Consider the following 12,332-nt stretch of genomic DNA (forward strand, 5'->3'; position numbering starts at 1 on the left):
TGGCTTGGGACCTTTATCTTTTGGGCGTATGCATATACTCATCTTTTACTAGAAAGGTAAGCAATGTATATGCTTAAACTAAGATGAAGTCTTAAACAAGTAATGCAATTTGCAAATAAATAAAGGATGACATGCCTAACATACGCAATGTAAATGCTTAAAAAACAGATGAAGTCTTAAATAAGTAATGCAATTTGCAAATAAATAAAGGATGCCATGCCTAATATACTGGAAATATGATTTATTTATTTCATGAAAAGATAGAGATTCAAAGAGTCCTTATACATGAGTCTCATTGTGATGACCCGATCCTAATTTTATACGTAATTTCTTCTCAGATGAGTAAATTGACATTTATGCCCTTGTTGGTAAAGTGACATGGACGTGATTATGCATCTTTAAATTATTTTCCTCGCTATCGTAATAAATTGTACTTGTTGTTACGATTGCGTGAGCGTGAACTAGACTCGAATCAGATTTGTAACGAAAATGTTACGTTATGTTAAAGTACGTTAGCAACGGATAGAATTGTACATGCGTGCGTTAATAATTTATTACTGGAAACTACTGTTTTAGATAGGGTATGTTAGATTTCGTATGATTACGATTGTACAAACCCTATATGTTTTCTTCTTTAAAATTAGACCCATGCCCTTAAATCCCTCACCACCGATCGGCGATCACGTCGTGTTTGCGTGTTTGTGTTATTTTTGTGACATACCCGATATATTAACATATTTGTGTCATTTTGTGATATTTGACATATTGAACATCACATGGTGAAGTAACAATTCACATCATGGATAGATCAGCTTAACAATCAACATGATTGATCTAATTAGGTACACAATTTTATCATTAACTATGATACCGATGTAATTAGGTACCTAATTATATTAAATATTTCATTGAATGAACCTACTGACTACATTGATGACCTTCTCTCCGAGAAATTTTTCAATGTGCCTAGAGCATGGGATAATATGCCATATGTCAGTATACAAGTTGAGAGATTTTCTTTTTCAAGTGTCATTCCAATTGTATAATGAGATATGACGTATGTGTCAGTGTTCCAGGAACACTGAAAGATTTCTTCTCCTCTCTAAAGCTCTCACACATACTCAGACCAAAGAATAAAAAGCTCTCACATATAGTGTGTATCTGGGGTCCACCTCTATTAAATAGGTGCGTGGCTAACAAACAATATGTGATTAGTATATACGTACGGTACAAATAACACTTTCTATTATATTTTGTCGGGAGAGAAATCATGAGCACAACAAATAGGCATGCATTGAGACAAATATACTAACAGGGTTATGTTAGGCAGGTATGTAGAACTCCATGTGCAACTATGTAAATTAACATTATAAGTGATTGGTAGGAAATAATTAAGTGTCGGATGTTTAATCTATTAGTGAAATATTAGAATGGTAGACAAACTAAATCGTACGACGCTGCTTTTGCATGCCCTTTGTGCAATGAGATTTTTTGTTTTTTCTTTTCAAAAAGTAGGAATTAGTTGTAAGACTCATTCTACATCAAACTTTAATAATTCAAATTTTCTATTTTGTAAATTTTGATTCATAAATCATTCTTATAAAATTTCTATTTAATCCGAAATGATTTGCCTATTTAATTATTACGATGAAATTTCATTGGTTCTTATAGATTAAAGTGTTCGTTAATTTCTGTGAACCCAATTAGATGTGTCAAATATTTCCGATTTGGTTAATAATTTGCAAGAATGATGTATGATGTGCAACTTGAAAAATAGACTGTTCAAATTATTGAAATTCAATGTGGTGATGACCCCACAACTAATCCCTATTTTTAAAAAAAAAAGGGATCCTCTATATATCGATATGGAAAGATGTAAATTGAATCAAAAGGTGTTCAGAAAAGAAAAAAAAAAAAAAAAAACTTAGGGCCATTTGATATTTAACTTAAGTTCAATTTTTTAAACTCAAAAACATTTTTCAAGTCTTAGACTTTGAATTCTTGTTTGGTATGACTATTTTAAAAGAATGAGGATCCTCTTCGGATCCTCTTTGTGATGATCCCGGGAATCCTCCAATCACGTTCATTCATTGTATATCGTGCGGTCAGTTTTTATTAGATATTATTTATATTCAATTTTAAATAAAAAAAATTACAATGATTTCTGACTGCATAATATATAATGAACGAATATGATTGGAGGATCCCCAGGATCCTCACGAAGAGGGATCCTCACGAAAAGAATCCTCATTCATTCTAAAAAATTTGACTCAAGACTAATGGCACGTTTACGTACCCGTAATCGGAATCAAAATGTGGAATTGAATTCTGATTACGGACTACTCCAGTGTTTACTAAATCTGGAGGAATTGAAAAAGTGGCAAGACCCACAAAAATTTTGGAATTCAATTCCTTCTTTTGAAGGAATTGGACTCCTGAGATCTATAGGTATTTCAATTCCGCCTGCTGTGGGAAATCCGGAATACAAATTTTCTACCACTTATATCCTCACTTTATTTTTAAAATTCCAGCACTACCCTTTGCATTAACACAGAAGATCCACCTACCGTTGTCCAACGATAAGGTCCAGTGCTACTCCCTCCTCCAACACTGCAACCACCCATGCCCAGGGACGCAACCCAAACCCACTACTCCCACTTTCCGCCATATCTCTATGTTTCCCCAGGAAAATTTTGAAATCAAAATGCACTGGGTTAGAGAGAGAGAGAGAGAGAGAGAGATAGAGAGAGAAAATAAGAAGAAGAGAAAGAGGGAATGAGGGACTTACAGTGGAGTTTATTAGCCATCAAATGCTCAAGACTTGAAATAAATAAACTTGAATTATAATGGAATGGATTGAGATAGTGAGAGGTGGCGGTGAGGAGTGGGTTCTTCGGGAAGAGAAAGATAAGATTGGTTTGGGGTTGAGTTATATTTTTATTTAAATAAATATATATTCATTTTTTTTTATGAATTATTATATAAAATTTTGTTATATAGATTTTGAATAAGGGCATTTTTGTAATCATATTGAATTATATTCCAATTCTAGTGAATTAGTAAACACTTAAATGGAATCGGAACTTTTTTTACTTCGATTCCAGAAAATTTAAGTAAGCAGCTTTAACAGAAATCCAATTCCAACTCCTCCCCATTCCAACTCCTCCTCAATTCAATTCCTTTTATTTTGATTACGGATTAGTAAACGAGTCATAAATATCAAACGGGCCCAAAATGGTATTAGAGTTTAATCTGAAAAACTTTTAAACAAATATGATACCCATAGTCAATCATGACAAGTGCATCACCTGCATGTAGGTATTTAACCCTCGATCCAATTTTAGAAGCATGCAGCCAACTAATACAATTTACTCCTCTAGCTATAGTCTACATGGATGCATATGATGATAAATTTACATTAGGTCACTAGTAGGAAAAACACTTTGCGCGACGTAGGTACCTTCGTCGCGCAAAGTAAAAATTCGTTGCCTAAGGGTTTGCGCGACGAAACTTCGTCGCGCGATAACCGTCGCGCCAAGGCAGTGACAGTAGGGTTTGTGCGACGACGAAGTAACGTGCGTCGCGCAAAGACACTTTGCGCGACGCACATCCTCTGTCGTGCAAAGTGAATTAAAGTGACTTTGTGCGACGCAGTCCTAGGTCGCGCAAAGTGGCTTTGCGCGACAGAGGATGTGCGTCGCGCAAAGTGGCTTTGCGCGACCTAGGACTGCGTCGCGCAAAGTGGTTTGCACGACATAGGATATTCGTCGAGCAAAGTGGCTTAGTGTCTTTGTGTGACGTGGGCATGCGTCGCGCAAACCCTTTTTCTTTGTTTTTGTCAAAAATATTTTTTTTAAATTTTTAATAAATATTGTAATTAAATTCTAAACAATAATGAATTAACCGAGCAAAAGTATTTAATTATAAAATATATAAAATGTACATACAAGATGTTCGAACAAAAAAGAAAAAACTACAAGTAGTCTTCTAGGTTTAATACATCAAGCTACTGAGTATCGGCAAGGTGAGGTGGCTCTGAGGTCGATGGTGGAGCAAGATTAAGTGCTAGTAGCGAGATTTGGAGGTTGGACATGACTCGTACAAGGTCTCTCACTGTCCCCGTATAGGTCCTCATCCCTTCGCCGTGGGCCTTCATCTGCTCACCCTGGAACTACATAGTCAAATAAATACAACAGTCTAGGAGATGAAGAATCATCAAATTCATAACATAGTCAACTAAATTCGGTCCAGTCGCAGACGTGATAGAAACAAGAGGCGCAGCAACATCTTTTATGACTTCACTTTGTAATATCGTCGCTTGAGGGACCCTGTAAAATAACAGAGGCTTTCAAGAATTTAAAAAGCAACGTGATCAAAAATCTCCAACCTTAACAGTATTGAAATGAATCTATACATGGTGGAGTTCATGTAGGACTTGACCACATTTAGCCCAGGAAATGAGAGAACTTGAGAAAAAGTTTTGTTCATAAAATTAACAAAAATTATCCCAACTGCCCCAGATCTGTAAGCCCCAGGAATTCCAGTGGTCTTCTCACATACAACTATCTTTCCCTTAACTAAATCAGGGTCCAGGAAACCTTCCCAACATATACTAAAATGCAACAAGAAGTCAGTACTATAGTTTCATTTTTATTCCTTTATATTGTATGCAGTAAAAGTGAAACGGGGACAAGAATTACCTAGCTAGCATTTGAGAGCAATTTGTTCTTGAAGCATCTTTTCCATATATGAGAGGAAATTTGTTCCATTTAATGTGAACGTGTTCGTAGAGTGCCCCTGTTTGTGAGAAGAACATTAAAAAGTATTGAAATGAAAACAATCTGAGCCACAGTATGTACAAGTATTCATAAAATATTTTTATTTTGTTGAAAAAGGAAGCAGATGAGACATACGACTAGTTTCTTTCCGTTTGCAAGAACAATGCTGTCAATCTGGCGATATGTGGTACTAGCTGCAACTGTGAATATCCATGGTACTACACTTGACACAGAACCAACCTTATAACTATTAAATATGGTTAAGTAATATCGAGCACCAACAATCTTTCTGCAAAACAAACATTTCTTGATGTTAACTAAATGTTGCAAAGTACAAAGGCAAAACCATTACAAAAGTAGTTTAATTATGAAATTTTGAAATGAATAAACTCAACCAAAAGTTTTAATTCGTATAATTGATAACTTTATGCATGTAAATATTGAGAGACATACTTGTTGCAGGTGAAATTTTTGCCGCCTTCACAAACACCTTTCCACTTCTTAGGAGGAGGACCAAAACCTTCATCTTTAAAGCTCTCGGCTTCAGGCCAAATTCGAGTGTCCATCACACCAAAAATGATATCACTTTCAGTTGTGGCATTTCGACTGACTTTCACACCAACAATGATATCACTTTCAGTTGCAGCATATAAAGCAGATTCAGAACTAGCAATCATCAAATGCAGAAAAATGAAACGGTGGTTGGACGGTATCAACCGTATCATTTCATTTTATATAGCAGCAAAGAAAAGAAAAGGGTCAGATGGAAATTGTGGAATTGAAATCATGATGTTGACAAATGAAATTGGGCCAAACGACAAATGGAAAAATGATTTTTTCCCTAAAACATTATCACAGTCGCATGAAATTTAAACCAATCATCTATAAACATACATAACACCAGCCATCAATCATCAATCACTAATCTACAAATGCAATTCAAATTTTAGGAAAACCCAAAATCAAAATTACCTAAATTTTAGAGGGATGACAGCGGGGGTGATGGCCTGGGTTCTCTGGGATGTCATTGAGAAAGATGATGGGTGGTGCCGTTGTGTTGGTCAACGGCGGTGATGGCTCGTGAGCACTATGAGGAGGAGGACGATTGAGAGTTGGAGAGTCAAGGGAAGGGTGTCGAGGAGGATAGTCGGCTGGAGTTAGGAGAAGGATTTGGGTTTGGTTTGGGAAGAGAGACTGAGTGCGAGAGAGATAAAGAGCGGAAGGCTTTTGGTTTGGAAAATTTGGGAAATTTTTTGAAATTTTTTTACTATTGCCCCGCCAAAATTATCACACATGGCGCGACGCAGGTATACATTTCGACGTCGCGCAAAGTGCTTTTGCGCAACGACCATATTGTGACGTCGCGCAAGGTTTTTTTTTAAAAAAAATTGTAAATTTTACTCAAAATTTACTTAATAAATATATATACCTTTGAACGTGATGGGATACACATTGTATGAAACTAATTTCAACGATCCAACCGTCAAACTTGTTTGTATATATTTCGAGATCACATACGCCAAAAATTGGAAAAAAAAAACATCCAGAGATCAAGTAACGGGACAAAACCTTTTGACGGTTATAAACGAAAAGTCACAATTTAATGGTTATTTTAACTCCGATTATGATGATTTTTTACAGCTACACTCCTTGAGCCTATATGAATACAACGAACTAATTCGATCGTCAATTCAAAATATTTACACAAGTGGATACCACAAAATGTTATATTAAACTTAATGATAGGAAACATTAAAAATAGGAAACATATTGTACGAAATTAGTTTTCACAATCCAACCGTCAAACTTGTTTGGATACACTTCGAGATCGTACACGCCAAAAATCACAAAAAAAAAAAACATTCAAAGATCAAGTAACGGGACAAACCTTTTCGACGGGTATAAACGAAACATCACGATTTAACGGTCATTTTAACTCCGATTTTGATGATTTTTTACAACTACACTCTTTAAACCTATATGAATACAATGAACTAATTCGATCGTCAATTTAAAACATTTACACAAGTGGATACCACAAAAGAAAAATGCAATGAAAGAAACCCAAAAGAAAAGCAAAAGGCCAAAAAAAAAAAAAAAAAAAACACAACTTTGCGCGACGTAGGTACAATTGCGTCACGCAAGGATGTTTTGCGCGACGCAATTGTACCTACGTCGCGCAAAGTTGTGTTTTTTTTTCCTACCCTTTTGCTTATGAGTACAAAATAAATAAATTAAAAATAGGAAACATATTGTACGAAATTAGTTTTCATAATCCAACCGTCAAACTTGTTTGGATATACTTCGAGATCGTACACGCCAAAAATCACAAAAAAAAAAATATTCAAAGACCAAGTAACGGGACAAACCTTTTCGACGGGTATAAACGAAACATCACGATTTAACGGTTATTTTAACTCCGATTTTGATGATTTTTTACAACTACACTCCTTGACCCTATATGAATTCGATCGTCAATTTAAAATATTTACACAAGTGGATACTACAAAATCTTATGTTATACTTAATGAAAGTATAAATAAATTCTTAAGTGTTAGTGAATCTATCGTTTTGATGGGAAACGCATTGTACGAAACTAGTTTTCACAATCCAACCGTCAAATTTGTTTGGATACACTTCGAGATCGTACACGCCAAAACTCACAAAAAAAAAAACATTCAAAGATCAAGTAACGGGACAAACCTTTTCGACGGGTATAAACGACACATCACGATTTAACGGTCATTTTAACTCCGATTTTGATGATTTTTTACAACTACACTCTTTAAACCTATATGAATACAATGAACTAATTCGATCGTCAATTTAAAACATTTACACAAGTGGATACCACAAAAGAAAAATGCAATGAAAGAAACCCAAAAGAAAAGCAAAAGGCCAAAAAAAAAAAAAAAAAAAAACACAACTTTGCGCGACGTAGGTACAATTGCGTCGCGCAAGGATGTTTTGCGCGACGCAATTGTACCTACGTCGCGCAAAGTTGTGTTTTTTTTTCCTACCCTTTTGCTTATGAGTACAAAATAAATAAATTAAAAATAGGAAACATATTGTATGAAATTAGTTTTCATAATCCAACCGTCAAACTTGTTTGGATATACTTCGAGATCGTACACGCCAAAAATCACAAAAAAAAAAATATTCAAAGACCAAGTAACGGGACAAACCTTTTCGACGGGTATAAACGAAACATCACGATTTAACGGTTATTTTAACTCCGATTTTGATGATTTTTTACAACTACACTCCTTGACCCTATATGAATTCGATCGTCAATTTAAAATATTTACACAAGTGGATACTACAAAATCTTATGTTATACTTAATGAAAGTATAAATAAACTCTTAAGTGTTAGTGAATCTATCGTTTTGATGGGAAACGCATTGTACGAAACTAGTTTCAACGATCTAACCGTCAAACTTGTTTGTATATGTTTCGAGATCGCATACGCCAAAAATCGCAAAAAACAAATATTCAGAGATTATGTAACGGGACAAACATTTTTGACGGGTATAAACGAAAAATCACGATTTAACGGTCATTTTAACTTTGATTTTGATGATTTTTTACAACTACACTCTTTAAACCTATATAAATACAATGAACTAATTCGATCGTCAATTTAAAACATTTACACAAGTGGATACCACAAAAGAAAAATGCAATGAAAGAAACCCAAAAGAAAAGCAAAAGGCCAAAAAAAAAAAAAAAAAAAACACACAACTTTGCGCGACGTAGGTACAATTGCGTCGCGCAAGGATGTTTTGCGCGACGCAATTGTACCTACGTCGCGCAAAGTTGTGTTTTTTTTCCTACCCTTTTGCTTATGAGTACAAAATAAATAAATTAAAAATAGGAAACATATTGTACGAAATTAGTTTTCATAATCCAACCGTCAAACTTGTTTGGATATACTTCGAGATCGTACACGCCAAAAATCACAAAAAAAAAATATTCAAAGACCAAGTAACGGGACAAACCTTTTCGACGGGTATAAACGAAACATCACGATTTAACGGTTATTTTAACTCCGATTTTGATGATTTTTTACAACTACACTCCTTGACCCTATATGAATTCGATCGTCAATTTAAAATATTTACACAAGTGGATACTACAAAATCTTATGTTATACTTAATGAAAGTATAAATAAACTCTTAAGTGTTAGTGAATCTATCGTTTTGATGGGAAACGCATTGTACGAAACTAGTTTCAACGATCTAACCGTCAAACATGTTTTTATATGTTTCGAGATCGCATACGCCAAAAATCGCAAAAAACAAATATTCAGAGATTATGTAACGGGACAAACATTTTTGACGGGTATAAACGAAAAATCACGATTTAACGGTCATTTTAACTTTGATTTTGATGATTTTTTACAGCTACACTCTTTAAACCTATATGAATACAATGAACTAATTCGATCGTCAATTTAAAACATTTACACAAGTGGATACCACAAAAGAAAAATGCAATGAAAGAAACCCAAAAGAAAAGCAAAAGGCCAAAAAAAAAAAAAAAAAAACACACAACTTTGCGCGACGTAGGTACAATTGCGTCGCGCAAGGATGTTTTGCGCGACGCAATTGTACCTACGTCGCGCAAAGTTGTGTTTTTTTTTCCTACCCTTTTGCTTATGAGTACAAAATAAATAAATTAAAAATAGGAAACATATTGTACGAAATTAGTTTTCATAATCCAACCGTCAAACTTGTTTGGATATACTTCGAGATCGTACACGCCAAAAATCACAAAAAAAAAAATATTCAAAGACCAAGTAACGGGACAAACCTTTTCGACGGGTATAAACGAAACATCACGATTTAACGGTTATTTTAACTCCGATTTTGATGATTTTTTACAACTACACTCCTTGACCCTATATGAATTCGATCGTCAATTTAAAATATTTACACAAGTGGATACTACAAAATCTTATGTTATACTTAATGAAAGTATAAATAAATTCTTAAGTGTTAGTGAATCTATCGTTTTGATGGGAAACGCATTGTACGAAACTAGTTTTCACAATCCAACCGTCAAACTTGTTTGGATACACTTCGAGATCGTACACGCCAAAAATCACAAAAAAAAAAAACATTCAAAGATCAAGTAACGGGACAAACCTTTTCGACGGGTATAAACGAAACATCACGATTTAACGGTCATTTTAACTCCGATTTTGATGATTTTTTACAACTACACTCTTTAAACCTATATGAATACAATGAACTAATTCGATCGTCAATTTAAAACATTTACACAAGTGGATACCACAAAAGAAAAATGCAATGAAAGAAACCCAAAAGAAAAGCAAAAGGCCAAAAAAAAAAAAAAAAAAAAACACAACTTTGCGCGACGTAGGTACAATTGCGTCGCGCAAAGTTGTGTTTTTTTTTCCTACCCTTTTGCTTATGAGTACAAAATAAATAAATTAAAAATAGGAAACATATTGTATGAAATTAGTTTTCATAATCCAACCGTCAAACTTGTTTGGATATACTTCGAGATCGTACACACCAAAAATCACAAAAAAAAAAATATTCAAAGACCAAGTAACGGGACAAACCTTTTCGACGGGTATAAACGAAACATAACGATTTAACGGTTATTTTAACTCCGATTTTGATGATTTTTTACAACTACACTCCTTGACCCTATATGAATTCGATCGTCAATTTAAAATATTTACACAAGTGGATACTACAAAATCTTATGTTATACTTAATGAAAGTATAAATAAACTCTTAAGTGTTAGTGAATCTATCGTTTTGATGGGAAACGCATTGTACGAAACTAGTTTCAACGATCTAACCATCAAACTTGTTTGTATATGTTTCGAGATCGCATACGCCAAAAATCCCAAAAAAAAAAAACATTCAAAGATCAAGTAACGGGACAAACCTTTTCGACGGGTATAAACGAAACATCACGATTTAACGGTCATTTTAACTCCGATTTTGATGATTTTTTACAACTACACTCTTTAAACCTATATGAATACAATGAACTAATTCGATCGTCAATTTAAAACATTTACACAAGTGGATACCACAAAAGAAAAATGCAATGAAAGAAACCCAAAAGAAAAGCAAAAGGCCAAAAAAAAAAAAAAAAAAAAACACAACTTTGCGCGACGTAGGTACAATTGCGTCGCGCAAGGATGTTTTGCGCGACGCAATTGTACCTACGTCGCGCAAAGTTGTGTTTTTTTTTCCTACCCTTTTGCTTATGAGTACAAAATAAATAAATTAAAAATAGGAAACATATTGTACGAAATTAGTTTTCATAATCCAACCGTCAAACTTGTTTGGATATACTTCGAGATCGTACACGCCAAAAATCACAAAAAAAAAAATATTCAAAGACCAAGTAACGGGACAAACCTTTTCGACGGGTATAAACGAAACATCACGATTTAACGGTTATTTTAACTCCGATTTTGATGATTTTTTACAACTACACTCCTTGACCCTATATGAATTCGATCGTCAATTTAAAATATTTACACAAGTGGATACTACAAAATCTTATGTTATACTTAATGAAAGTATAAATAAATTCTTAAGTGTTAGTGAATCTATCGTTTTGATGGGAAACGCATTGTACGAAACTAGTTTCAACGATCTAACCGTCAAACTTGTTTGTATATGTTTCGAGATCGCATACGCCAAAAATCGCAAAAAACAAATATTCAGAGATTATGTAACGGGACAAACATTTTTGACGGGTATAAACGAAAAATCACGATTTAACGGTCATTTTAACTTTGATTTTGATGATTTTTTACAGCTACACTCTTTAAACCTATATGAATACAATGAACTAATTCGATCGTCAATTTAAAACATTTACACAAGTGGATACCACAAAAGAAAAATGCAATGAAAGAAACCCAAAAGAAAAGCAAAAGGCCAAAAAAAAAAAAAAAAAAAAACACAACTTTGCGCGACGTAGGTACAATTGCGTCGCGCAAGGATGTTTTGCGCGACGCAATTGTACCTACGTCGCGCAAAGTTGTGTTTTTTTTTCCTACCCTTTTGCTTATGAGTACAAAATAAATAAATTAAAAATAGGAAACATATTGTACGAAATTAGTTTTCATAATCCAACCGTCAAACTTGTTTGGATATACTTCGAGATCGTACACGCCAAAAATCACAAAAAAAAAATATTCAAAGACCAAGTAACAGGACAAACCTTTTCGACGGGTATAAACGAAACATCACGATTTAACGGTTATTTTAACTCCGATTTTGATGATTTTTTACAACTACACTCCTTGACCCTATATGAATTCGATCGTCAATTTAAAATATTTACACAAGTGGATACTACAAAATCTTATGTTATACTTAATGAAAGTATAAATAAATTCTTAAGTGTTAGTGAATCTATCGTTTTGATGGGAAACGCATTGTACGAAACTAGTTTTCACAATCCAACCGTCAAACTTGTTTGGATACACTTCGAGATCGTACACGCCAAAAATCACAAAAAAAAAAAACATTCAAAGATCAAGTAACGGGAC

General features: G+C 34.0%; 1 protein-coding gene across 3 annotated transcripts; it reads right to left on the reverse strand.

Moving 5' to 3' along the window:
* Positions 1-3,912: 3,912 nt before the first annotated feature.
* On the reverse strand, positions 3,913-6,107 carry LOC125470478 (subtilisin-like protease SBT4.8). 3 transcript variants are annotated; one of them, XR_007252751.1, is made up of 5 exons: positions 5,751-6,102; positions 5,232-5,388; positions 4,914-5,067; positions 4,701-4,797; positions 3,913-4,328 (listed from the first exon to the last, which is right to left on the reverse strand). XR_007252751.1 is itself a non-coding variant. In XM_048569598.1 (5 exons), the coding sequence occupies exons 1-4, from the start codon at positions 5,804-5,806 to the stop codon at positions 4,705-4,707; spliced, it is 456 nt and encodes a 151-aa protein (XP_048425555.1). In that variant the 5' UTR covers positions 5,807-6,107; the 3' UTR covers positions 3,913-4,328; positions 4,701-4,704. The 3 variants fall into 3 exon arrangements, 2 of the variants coding, with proteins under 2 accessions (XP_048425555.1, XP_048425554.1); XM_048569598.1 differs by having other exon boundaries at positions 5,232-5,384; positions 5,751-6,107; XM_048569597.1 differs by having other exon boundaries at positions 5,232-5,444; positions 5,751-6,107.
* Between the last annotated feature and the right edge of the window lie 6,225 nt (positions 6,108-12,332).

This window comes from the organism of the source record quoted next, unplaced genomic scaffold, assembly GCF_019419815.1.
Source record: "Pyrus x bretschneideri cultivar Hongxiangsu unplaced genomic scaffold, Pyrus_bretschneideri_v1 Contig5, whole genome shotgun sequence".
Lineage (NCBI taxonomy): Eukaryota > Viridiplantae > Streptophyta > Magnoliopsida > Rosales > Rosaceae > Pyrus > Pyrus x bretschneideri.

What these genes read in the sequence shown, in the direction of transcription:
- LOC125470478 (XM_048569597.1), bottom strand. Translation starts at nt 5,806, where the DNA reads ATGACATCCCAGAGAACCCAGGCCATCACCCCCGCTGTCATCCCTCTA. An exon ending in AAAAATTTCACCTGCAACAA is followed by an intron (nt 5,068 to 5,231) that starts GTATGTCTCTCA and finishes TTTGTTTTGCAG; the next exon opens with AAAGATTGTTGGTGCTCGAT. An exon ending in CAAACGGAAAGAAACTAGTC is followed by an intron (nt 4,798 to 4,913) that starts GTATGTCTCATC and finishes TCTCACAAACAG; the next exon opens with GGGCACTCTACGAACACGTT.